Genomic DNA, 12,854 nt, shown 5'->3' on the forward strand with positions numbered 1-12,854 from the left:
GTTGGGGAACCATTGAGTAGTTCACTTGGGCTACACAGTGGGGCACGGGGATGAGAGTACTGGGCAATGTAGGGTAGCACCTCCTTGGGAGGAGAACTGAAAGCAAAGTCTCTTCCGAGCCTCCCTGTCTGTATGAAGCTCTCACCTCCACTTTCTGCAATTCATTTTCACACTTGTCAGAATTAATTTCCAAAGGATAAATGGAATCACTTTATTTCACTGCCTTTTGACTTTGCCCTTGGGCAAAAGTCCAAATTCTTTGGAATGACATGGAACTTACTGTGTTCTGACCTGGAGCCATCCCTAGAGTCTCTTATCATAAAGCTTTTTATCAAAACTCACAAAGGACATTGAATTCAGTGACCACAGCAGTTTCTTTAAGCATCCCTAATGTTGCATGTGCTGGAAACACTTTTTCTCTGCCAAGAGCAGGGGCTTTTTCTTTCTCATCTTTGAGTCCCTCTTGCCCAGCAGAGTGTGACAAGTGCACAATCAACATTTGCTGGATGGATTGTGTGAATGGTAACAGTCATGTCTGAATTGGTAGGTTATAATGCCATTGGGTGAGTTTACAAAAATTGATTTAATTCCACATAACAATTCTTTTTTAAATTTAATTTTATTTATTTTGATTTTAATGTGGTGCTGAGGATTGAACCCAGTGCCTCACACATGCTAGGCAAGCGCTCTGCCACTGAACCACAACCCCAGCCCTAATTCTATATTTTTGATAGTATAATTTTTGTACTTTTTTTCCTTTTGATTTGAATAAGAAAGCTTAATTAAATGGAGGTTTTAAAGAAACATTTCTTCCTATAGTAATCTATTAAACTAGTCAAGCCTAATTGTTTCCATATTAGTTTTTCATATTGTTTTTTTACATTTTGAGAAATGCTTTCCTGGGTTTTGTAAATCATATTTATATTCTTATTTATATTTTCCACATATTTCAGTTTCATGCTTTGAGTGCCAAAAATATTTGCAACTACCGGCTGATCTGTGATGCTGATGTAAACCTGAAGAATAAAGAATCTGTGAACCAGTGTCTGTCTATCTTGTTCTCCTTAAGACTCATCATGCAGGTGGCTCTGCCGCAGGAGCACCTTTGTTGGATTATCTTCAATGGTATGTGCCAATATGGTTTATTTTCCATTGCTTCTCTCAGAAAGTTATTTAAATGCCAGGTTTGATAGTCACTTGGTTGCCTTGTGATTTAAAACATGCATTTCGTGATATGATGGTTGTGTGTGTGTTTTTTTAATCATTTGAATTACGTTTTAGTCTGTCCTCATAAATAAGAACTTATATCACATGTCTGTAGGTTTTCCACTGAAGGACGGGTCAGAGACTGAGGAGATGATCAGTTTTGTGCATATCAAAAGCAGGAACCACAGTTAATAATTGGGCAAGTGTAAGATCTAAGTGGAGGAGAGATCAAGTGGCCACAGCAGGTTAGAGTGATTGTAACCATCATCCTTTGTTGGTACTCTCCTCAAAGACCTTGGCCAGTAGTTTTGACCTTTTGCATAGCAACTCCTGTCCCTAATTGTTTATTAGGAACTCTGAGAAAGCACACACATATACATACATTACATTTGTGTGTAAAGAAGTGAATCTTAGCTATAAAAATGTAACATTTGTTTTTCTCTAAAGTTACATTGGGTGGCTTACTATATTATTCTCTGAACTTTGTGTGTGTGTGTGTGTTTGTGTGTATGCTGCTGGATAATATATTCTTAAATGAAACATAATAGTGAAGGTGTGTTTGATGTGTGTAAGACTTGGACAAAATAACTCTGAAGAAACTATATTGGATTTTCCCTCATTCATAGCCTCTTCCTTCCTTACCCATCCCAAATCATGTTTTGACATTTTGATTGAAATTATACTTCACATTTGCTCCCGGAGATGAGGCCAATGTGGATCACATTTTTTTGACCCCATAAGCTTTTGTACCTAATCACCCTCAAGAGGATTCATGGTTCCCTCATTTGCCACTGCTATCTCTCTACCAAAATTACCCAGATCTTGGCAGGGGCATGAAGCAGGAGCAGTGGTCCAGTGTTCCAAAGGTACCTGTCATTGGCCTGCTTGAGAGGTAAGGTGACATGAGTCCCTGTCTTCAGTCCTTTTAAGATCAGATCAGACATATACAAACAAACCCCTGAAAACCTTTAAAAAGAAGATTCAATGATTTCTGTATCTCTTATATCCTTTCCTTAGTGTGATTTTTATTTACACATGTAGTATTGTGGTCTAGACTATTCTGTTTCCTCAATTTTACCCCCTGCTATGGTTTTAAAATCTAGCCAGATTCCTATATGGAAATCCAATTTGTGAATTCTTCCTGCTGAATTGTATTCCAGGTATTCATATACCCTAGGGATGGGCACTTGGTTTGCCCTACCTCTCTACTGCAGGAAAATGATAAATCAAAACTAAATAGTGTTAGATGGTGATGAGTACTATAGAGAAAAATAAAGGTTAAGATGGGTGTGAGTGAGGACTGGGCTATAATTTTAAATAATATGGTCAGGGGAGGCCTCCCTGAGGCAACAGTTGAAGGCCTGAAGGAATTTAGGGAGTAAATTACTTGATATTTGGGGGAAGGCTGTTCCAACTAGGGGACTGGCAAGTGCATAGACCTTGAAGTTTTGACAGTTTGGAATTTAAGTAGTCAAAAATATGTTTAACTGAAAAGGTCGAACACATTTTGATAACCTTTTTACTGAGACAAGTTACTGTTTACTTTTAATCAACTATTATACATACATAGCCTTGGTTTCTTAAGATCTTGATTGTTTATGAAATTTAAGGAGGTATATGAATCTTGGGTAATATCTTAATTCTCAACTAACATGAACCCAACTAATTTAGACTCAGATTATTTTCATGGTGTTTTTGGTGAAAAGGAGTCACAGGATCAGGCAATAAACTCATTTTAGGAATTTGGTGCAGAACAAAACAAAACCAACTTCCAGAGATACCCTGAGATCATAAAGATCTCTTTTCTATGCTATATCATTTACTCCTTCTGGTTTCTGCCATGAGAATTTGTGAGCTGTGCCAAGATCCTGAATTATCAAAGAAGGATTCAGTTATAGTCAGCAGCCATTGGGGCTGGAGATACAGAGGGCCCTTGTCATTCTTGGAGGGCAAGCTCCTTAGGCCTTCTTAAATTCCCCTGTTTCTCCTGACTGACATGTTTATTCAGGCTCCCAGCTTACACCTGGATCACATATTTTGAGGGGAGGCATATGTTTCCTGTACCTAACTCTACATGATGACTTTTTTTTTTTCCCCTAGAAAGGAAAACAATTACATAGTTTTATTTTTAAAGATTAAAAGTAGAATGACTGGTCTTGGGCTGGGCTGGTTGGGTTGCAGGCATGGGGTGGATGGGTCCCTTCCTTAGAAAAACTGAAATTATTGGTCAACAAATCCAAATTGAGATAATTGTATTGGGCTTGAGCTGTTCCTAGCCAAGTAGTTTCTTTCACAGGGGATTTGAAGTAAAATAAATATATACCTGTCATGGGCATAGCCACATTCAGATAATGAGTCATTGAATGTTAAGGATCAGTTGCATCCTTTATGAAGTTTGAGGTATTATAAGTATTTGAATTTTATTCAATATATTTGCTACTGATTCATGTAGTTAGTGTTTGTTCTACTTACAGGTGTGTTTTAATCAAGGAATATGTTTTGGAGCAGATGCTGTTTTCTCAGAAACTTTTAAAATTTAAACACGAACATAGGATTCCTAATGGCTGAATTTTGATGGTTATGAATTTTAGACCAGATTTTTAAAGAAAACATTTAAACTACTCATCATAACTGCCTGCCTTTTTAAACATGTTGCCATCTTTTGGGCATGTTTATAGCATGACCGTGGCCTTTGGCCTTTATGTACGGAAGAATGTATGGTGACGTTCCCCCTCCTCTTTCCAACCCTTCTCTCCTGGTGGCCTGATGCAAAATCATACTTTAATGATGTTTTTCATTAGACTGTTTATAGGACATATCTTTAGAATGGGTAAATGTTCTATGAGACTGCAAATGAATATGTTACATGTTATGATTTTTAAATTGTTATGAGCTCCCTTGTTGAGTATTGCACCACGTTGATTAAATATGCATCCTAATCTTATTTGGAGATAAATCTTTAGTTTTTCAATCATAAGGAAACCATGGAAACACTAACATTTTATATGAATTAATAAAAGCACAGTGTTCATTATTTATGCTGCTATTCTTTTGTTTAATATATTTCAAAACTTAAATTGCCTTTAAAATGAGACTAAAAGATTCCTGTGTTGAGATATTTTAAATATGGTCATATTAGTTATTTTCATGATTTTGTCTACAAGTGACAAGAAAAATTACAATGATCATTAACTCTACCATTTCAGATTTGCTCATGTGATTGTTTCTTTTTGGTACTACAGACTTATTAAACCCCAGAAGTTGGAATGTACAGTTTCCATCATATGTTAACATTCTTTTTTTTTTTTCTCCCACCTAGGTACCATTTATATTTATACCATTTGCAGGAAACTGATGATCCTGGGTCAGTCCTCCAAGGTATGAAATATACTGATGAAGTATTTCCCCTTTACTTCCTATGTTTTCTTAAGGCTTTCATTATACCATATATGCAATGTTAAACAAATAATTAACAAAATTTAGTGAATATATATGTCATAAAGTTTTATTGGTCTTTGTTTTACTTTTATAGTAATCATGTAAAAATGTGGACAATAGAGTATTAATGAAAAGAAAGGGAATTCCGAAAATTGATAGGTGTTCTCTAGTGACCCTGTCTGCTAGATAGTCTTACTTGTCATGCTTGATATTGAACAAGGGGACCATCCTCTCTGGTTTGCCTAGAACAGTCCTATTTATGCTAGTCCTGAAGTAATTATTAGTAGTCCCTTGTTCAATCTTATAAATGTCCTGGTTTAGATGATAAACTATGGCCACTCTCTATATATTGTGCAGTTCTTGGACTTTTACTTATTGCCCACATGCTATTCGAGTGAACAAAAGCCCAGAGGAGGGTAAGGGGACTTTATAATAAGATAATAAGATTCTCACTTACCAGTCCTTACTGCTCAGTTTTAGCTTGAGGAAGTTGCTGACACTTCTGTTGACTTCCCTGCAAGGTTGGTAGCACTTTTGTCTGCAGGAGACATATTTATTTTCTGCATTCATTTTCCCGTCATTGGAATGTAGGCCAGGAAGGGCGATTATACTCCCACGGAGACCCTGCTGGAGTTGCTGTTGCCATCTGAAACATTACTGTTTTATTTTTCTTTATTGCTTGTGAAAGCTCATCCTGAATATTCTAACACTCAGGAGAGATACCATTTTTTCCCTTATTTCCTCAAAACAGACAAGTATCTTAAAAGTTAAAAACAGTTAAAGAGGGGCTGGGGAGACAGCTCACTTGGTAGAGTGCTTGCCTTGTAAGCACAAGGCCCTGGGTTCAATCCCCAGCAACCCCCCCGCAAAAAAACAAACAAATAAACAAAAAAAAAAACACTTAAAGAATAAAAATGGAAGTAAGATATTTGCATTCTCAATAGGTAACATTAACTATATGCTCTCTTTCTGTATTGATCCTTGGGTTAAGAACTTCATTACTGACAGTCACTTGAACAAACTCTGGGCCAGCATTTTGAGTGTGAATTAAATTGAGGGGAGACTGTCCCACATATAATTTTGGCCCACAGATTATTCCAGCAATTCTACATTTAGTTCCAGTTGAATTCCTGAAAAGAATTTGTACTCTCCAGTTACTTGCTGTAGCAACAAATACTGCTTCACAGAAACCATCATCGTTTGGTCTGCTACAGTGTTTGCTTGCCAAAACTTTGAAGGGGCAGAGGCATCTGTGCCAACATTTGACTGTTAGTGTTTGTACTTGTTAACGTTGGGAGAATTTTAATTTAATGTGATAGTCATCTTAAAATAATTTCTTATTTATAACCTATGTAAGACATTTCCTCTCTCCCTCATGTAACTTGATTTTGTATCTGGCAAAATAAGTGGAGAAGGAGGATAGGTGTGTGGTCCCAGACTTGTAGGATGGGAGTGGGGGAGGTGAGACATGCAAGAATTTGGGGGTGGGGAGTGGTTATACAGTTGGGATGAAATTCTTTCAGTTAAATATAGCAGGTTTCAAGGAAATTAATAATTTTCACCCAGAAATTCCTATGCTCCCAGTTGCTACATTGATTCCTGGGCTGAGGCTATAAATGGGCTTTATGGGTCTACTTATTGGAGTCAAACCCTTTGAGGTCCTATCACATCTGAGACCTCTTAGTCTCAGGCACACTGATTCTGCAGTGAATTTAGAATTTAAGTCTTTTATAGTCTAAGACAGAAGGAGAAATAGACAAGGCTGTTCTTAGTGTCCTTCCAGAGCAATTTAAATTTCTATTTATGTGTCTAGGCATTATGGTTACCCTCTGTTATTACCAAGTCCATACTCCACACTAGGTACTTTGTGAAGGCTTTGCCTTCATAGTAATACCATAGTCTAATTAGGCGGGCACTATCACCACCACCACCCTACCACCACCGTCGTCATCATCTGTTGAATGAGTGCCTTCCATCTGGTATGCTATACTGAGCACTTGCATGAGTTATCTAATCCTCAGACCGCCATTTTGAGAAAGAAGCTGTTATGACCTCCATCTTAATTTAATAAAAAGCTTAATTTGCTCAAGGTCACACATCTAGTTAGGGATTCGCTGAGGCCAGAATCAATGTCACTCTGTACTCACATTCAACACCATTCAAATAATGCATGTCTGTTTGCTAAATTGATTCCTGTGATGATCCTTCCTGTTAGGTTTACCTGCTCAAGTGGAGGAGCTGTGTGGAAGGTTGATATATTTTTTTATATTACCCTGAATTCCTAAAGAGATCCTGAAGACTTGGACTAACCTGGGGCTTTTCCCCAGTTAGTACCCAATTTAGTGCTGAGGCAGGTCACTAACGTAAGCTTAAGGAATACAGGGAGGGAAAGGGACTAAAACCCCTTTCCCTAAATACATATGACAACTTTATTTTTTGTTTATAGAATAATCTCATTTCTCTTCTGGCATTTAAAACAAACTGTAGTATACAGTACTTGGCAAACATTAAAGAATGCAGTAGAATCGATTCATTCTAAAAAAAAAAAAACAAAAACCCAACCTCTTGATTTCTGTTTCATTTTACTATAAACCTGAAATAGTTTGGTGAAGTATTTGGCTTGAACAATAATTGTCAACTTATTCCACACACCACTGCACAAACTTCAAATCAACTTTGAAATTGCTTCACTGTTATTTTCCTCGAATAATATAAATTGATATAAATGAGGCTGCAGTGCCATCTTGTGGCTAACATGTTTCTCCTCAATTATTGAAGGCCTAATTTGTTTCTGAAAGAGGGGCTTTATTCTGTTGTACAAATTTATTGTCATTATTCAAGAATCTGGGATACTTCTCAGTTCTCCTGTGACTGGTTCTGTTGACTTTGAGGTTGTTTATTGAATTCATTTAATAATACTTGAGAATATCTGCTATGTACCTGGCCCTATTCCAGGTATTGTTGATACAAAAGTAAATAAGGCACTATTTCAGTTCTCAAAGAGATCACAGTTTAATTTTGGAGTAACACATGCAATGTTAATGCAATTGGATGTGATGTGTGATTCAGACAAACATCCCTAATATGAAAATCCAAAACCCAAAATGCTTCTAAATTTGAAACTTTCTGAGCACCAACATGAAGCCACAAGTGGAAAATTTCACATTTGATGGGTCAAATATATTTAGATGCACTAAGTATAGTATATGAAATTACCTTCAGACTCTGTATGTAAAGTGTATATGACACATAAATGGATTTTGTGTTTAGATTTGGGTCCCATCCTCAAAATATGTCATTATTATAATGCAAATATTCAAAAATGAGAAGAAATTCAAAATCCAAAACAATTCTGCTCCCAGCATTTTGGATCAGGGATAATTAACCTGTATATATGTGTATAAAATATATGTGGATAATATATATACACTTTAACACAATTACAGTAGAGATGGAAATGAGGCAATGGTTATTTCTAGGAACGTTAGAAAAGTCTTCAACAACTATCTCTCTTCTGCTCCACCCTCCTCAGCCTCCTTTCTCCTTTTTCTTTTTATCACTAAAGCTAACACTTCCCATGTGCCAGTGATTGTCTAAGCACTTAACCTGTGTTAACTCATTCAGGGTTCTCAAACTACTCTGTGAAATAGTTACTGTTACCCTGGTTTGCAGACTAAGAACCTGAGGCACACAAGTTTAAATAAACCGTCCAAGGTAACACTGCTAGTAGTGGAGGAAGTGTTTTAGCTTAGTCTTACAGGGCAGGTGAAGGAGAGAGCATTGTGAATAGAGATCACGAAAAGCCTTTTGGACCAGCTTTAAGTGTAGGATGCAAGGTCAAGAGTAATGGGAAAAGAAAGGTAGGGACTATGCATGCCCTAGTAAGGGGTTTGCACTTTGTCATATGGGCAACAGGGAGACATTCAAGTGTTTTTAGCATAAGAGTGACACACCTTCATTCATGTTTTAGAAAGATAACCTGATGGAGGTGAAGGTGTAGAAAAAAATGTGTAAGAAGGCAGGTGGTGAGAGGAAAGAAAAGGGGGAGGTATCCGAATAGTTCAGGGAGGCCTTGATGAGGGCTGGAATATCCATGGGTAGAATTTAGAATTTGAGATTCTGGCACATTTAACTCATAGATTCTTATTTTCACCCCAGTAATATTTCTTATAATATTATGTGGAGAAGAGACCAATTTTCCTTTCTTATATTAGATCAAGTGAAAAGCAATATAATTTGGTAAACCTTTGAGCTCTTGGAATATTTTGAAGAAAGGGTAAAGATTGAAATAGTCATAGTATTTCCCTGTCTAGGGCTTGTGGAAAAAAAAAATGTCAAAAAAGAAGTAACCAATGGATTTGTGGGGAAAACCCATTTAACAAGAAGAGCAGGAGAAGCCGTTATGTATGTGTCTATAGACAGAGCAACAGCCTTGTGATCCTTCTCCCACCATTTTGTTTCAAATTTTACCTTTAGTGCTGGTAATAGGTACCATTTACAGGATGCTGACAATGTGCCAAATACCATAGCAGCATGTCATCATCTCTTTCTCCATAATAGCCCTGCTGTGTTGTGGTCAAGAGAGGCAAAATTGGGACTGGAACCTAGATTTATTTGATCTTAATCTTTGTTTCTACTAAGCACCACTGGATCCTATCCTTTCCTTTTTATCCTACCCTCCTATTCCAGAATAATGTCCTGCTTCCAGGTCAGCTAATAACAATTGTATCCTTGGAGGGAACTCCTGGACTAATGTTGGCTCTTGATAAATTTTAGTAAAAATGACCTGAACACACAGGGTGACTTTAGGAGCCAAGAAGGATGTTCTAAAATGGCTACCTTGAGATCTTGAGTTCTTGGAATTGTTTTACAGTATTTGTTTTCTCTTGACTCACTGCTCATGGTATTTTTTGTTTAAGTAGTCAGAACCTTGTTCTCACAACTTAGAATTTGGTGATATTCAGCAAAATCATCATTAACATGAGAATAAACTCGGTTGTGCTCTTGTTTTTCAGGCCTTAGAATACCTGCTGTGGGCCAGCATGTGTATGGAGTCCTCAGTCCCGCTCCTGTCTGTCAGGTACTTGACATGGAGAACTACTCTTTACACCGCTGTCTGCCAGTGTTACTATGACTGCCAAGTGGGTGTTCATGGGGAGGTATGTGACTTAAATTCTGGTGGTTCCGACATTAGAAATACCAGCTTATTCAGCATTTTCTCCTTCAGTTGCCCTCAAGAAAGCAAAACAAGACAAAAACAACCAAAGAATTGAAATGAAGTCAGGACAAAAGTTCCAGCCTTTATTTGAAGATATCTGCCTGGCCATTCCATTCTGTTGATTTCCTGCGGGACTTTCTGCTCTTTCCTTTGCACTCAATTGACTTCTGTCCTCTTCACTTGTCTTCTGAAAATAATATCTGCTATCTTTCGTTCCTTATTTTGTTCACCATGTAAGCCATTCCCTGTTTAGTTTTGTATTCTGTACCACCTATTTTACATGTATCTTGCTGCTTCTCTGCTTCCAGCCACTGTTATTACATTCTTTTTTTTTCTTGTACTTGAAATACAACTTATGTCGACTGGGGGCTTCCGTTGGCTTGTGCAGTATCTCTGTGTACATCAAATAGGGGGTGTGGCTGGTGGTGGAGTGCTCGCCTAGCACTCTTGAGGCTGTGGGTTCCATTCCCAGCACCGTGGGGGGAGGGAGGTCACTTTGTCTTTAGTTTATGGTATTGAGTTGGTCACTGGGCCGGATAGTGGTGAAAACTGGAATAGGACTCTGCCTCTGGGCCAGTAGGGTGCTGGGTAGATTCAGCCCTTACTCAACAGCTCAGCCTGGGAGTCTTGTGCTGGGACACAGCCTTCACAGCTGCACAAATACCTGCTTGTATTCTGTTCACATCCACAAATAAATCATATAGCCTTACTGAAGGTTTCTTTAGTTTTTCCTGTCTGGACTAATTCTGAAGCGTTGGAAGGCAGTGGCCCCTGGGAAGAGGAATAGGCTAATTCAACCCTCATGGGGGATTTTAATAGCCCAGGATACATTCTAGAAACCACTCATCATACATGTATAATTATATTTAGTATACCAGGGGGTGGCACATTTTGTTCTGTAGCTGCTAAGATTATTAGATAATGAAACATTTGTGGAGTTTTGATAATTTGATTGCTGTTGGGATTCTTCCTACTTGGAGAATTTAACCCTTCATGCATGTTAATATCCAATTGGTTTTAATCATTAAAAATTATAAATTATGAATAAAATATTTCAAAGAAATATTAAAATAAGTGACATGAATGCTTGTTATTGAACTCTAATATCTCTTTTAAACTCTTGTTATTTTCTCTAGAGAATTATAAAAGTGATGACATGATTAGATAAGACTGCTTTTTTCCTACCTTTCCTTCCTCAGATATTTATTCTGAGTAATAAATATTCTGCATGCTAGGTATTGGGGTACAAAAATGGATGAGATCTTTTAAGGACCTCACAATATAGTGGGCAATGTGAACAGTTGAACAGAGTATACAGTATTCTGTAATAGGAAGGTTGGGATTTGAGAAGAATATCCGAGTAGTTTTGTGTGTGTGTGTGTGTGTCTGTAAGTAATGACACAGAAGTAAAAATCGGAAGGTACTGTTTTACCTTTATTTTAGCTTTCTTGGACTTCATGATTCATAAAGTTGGCCTGTGTGAAAGTTTATCAGTTCAGACCTGTAGAGTTTAGTGGTGCTTAAAGGAAATGATAGACTGTGTTACCAGGAGTTAGCAGCAGCCTGCAGTTTAATTTACAGATTAAATCAAATGTCTAGGACAACAAAACATTATCTTTATACATTTTTAATCACTGTGTTCTAACTTATTATGAATTAAATTTATTTTCATCGCTCTTAGGCATTTGCTCGGCGTGGATTAGCTAAAATTGATGAGTTAAGGCAACTGGAATTAATGAGTTCCTCACAGTCACAGGAAGAATCCAGAAGATATTTTAGAGAGGCCACAATAAAGGTATAAAAATTTCATGAAATAAAAGAAATGTACTGCACTCCGCAGTTGATTAGGTACTTAATATCAGTAGTGAAGAAGGATGTCCCATTGTGACTTCATACATGATTTTTCTGTTGGAGGCAGATGGCGGTGATGATCTTCAAAAGAGGAGTATTTGAATCTAGAAGAAAAACCAAAACTATCTTTAGACCAAAGATAAGACTTAACCTAAAGGAAGCTCAAAGCGTAAGTCTAAAAATTCTTCTCTATTTAAGGCTCTTTTTGCAGTGAATTTGTGCTGTTATTTTGGAATCTTCTAATAGTCACCAGTGATTAAATCCTGCCCCAGATTCTCTGCACCACTAGGCAGATAGTGAGAAGAATGTTTTCCCAGCTCAGATATGGCCTCACTGTATTACTTTCTCAAAAGTTTTTTGTGCCTTAGCACAGTCCTGGTTTTTGCAGTGTTAGGATGAGAGGCTGATGAGGAGGAGCCTGGGAATGGTGTGCATGATCAGGCTCTTGCACATGAACAGGCCTCTGAGCAGGTCTGCAAGGGCCCTGCTTTGACTGCTTAGCGTTGGCTTAGTGCTCTGTGAAGATGGAGAGAAGGTTTACCTTTGGGAGTGTTCAGGAACTAGGTTATACTGCAGCAGAAAATAGGCCCTGCACCTCAGGTGGCTTAAAACAGATGACTTCCCCCTGGTAGAGTTACCAGGGGTCTGTACTTTCAACAGCTGCTTAGGGCCAGGCTGAGGAACAGTGCTCATTTAGAAAATTGTTGGTCTTTCTGCTGGAGAGGATATAAGGGAGCTCTGGAAGATCTTTCCCGTGTCATGATGTTCCGCATGGAAGTGACAAGGGCCTCACCTTTCGTGTCACAACTAGTCACGCAGTCCCTCCCTAGTGGCAAACAGCACTAGGGACTGTCACAGGGGAGGGAGTAAGATGAAGCTAGGCCTTGTGGGTCTCCTCGCCCTCCTGCCTTCTTTCTTCTCCCACTCCCCACTTTGCCTTTTCTGAGCTCCATCGTTCAAGGTCCAGTTTGGTAGCTCTTTGAAGCTGTCCCCAACTGCCTGACATGGCCACCAACTCTCTTCCATGAGCTCATATGTAGGGACTGTCAGCGGAAGTGAGGGGGAAGAAGATGAGCAGCCTCACAGAAGAGTCGCAGAGCCTCAGAACCTGCAAGGGACTTGAGAAAGCACCTGGTTCAGT

At 38.2% G+C, this 12,854-nt stretch overlaps 1 protein-coding gene across 1 annotated transcript in view; it reads left to right on the forward strand.

Annotated features, from left to right (window-relative positions):
- Positions 1-12,854, forward strand: part of CFAP54 (cilia and flagella associated protein 54) — a gene marked incomplete at its 5' end in the record, with an annotated part of 326,512 nt that overhangs the window by 11,780 nt on the left and 301,878 nt on the right. The window contains 5 exon segments of the mRNA XM_079142877.1: positions 954-1,125; positions 4,526-4,584; positions 9,660-9,803; positions 11,544-11,657; positions 11,781-11,882. Of these exon segments, the coding sequence (XP_078999003.1) occupies positions 954-1,125; positions 4,526-4,584; positions 9,660-9,803; positions 11,544-11,657; positions 11,781-11,882 (591 nt within the window).

The sequence above is a fragment of the Sciurus vulgaris genome, assembly GCF_902686455.1.
Source record: "Sciurus vulgaris genome assembly, chromosome: 5".
NCBI lineage: Eukaryota > Metazoa > Chordata > Mammalia > Rodentia > Sciuridae > Sciurus > Sciurus vulgaris.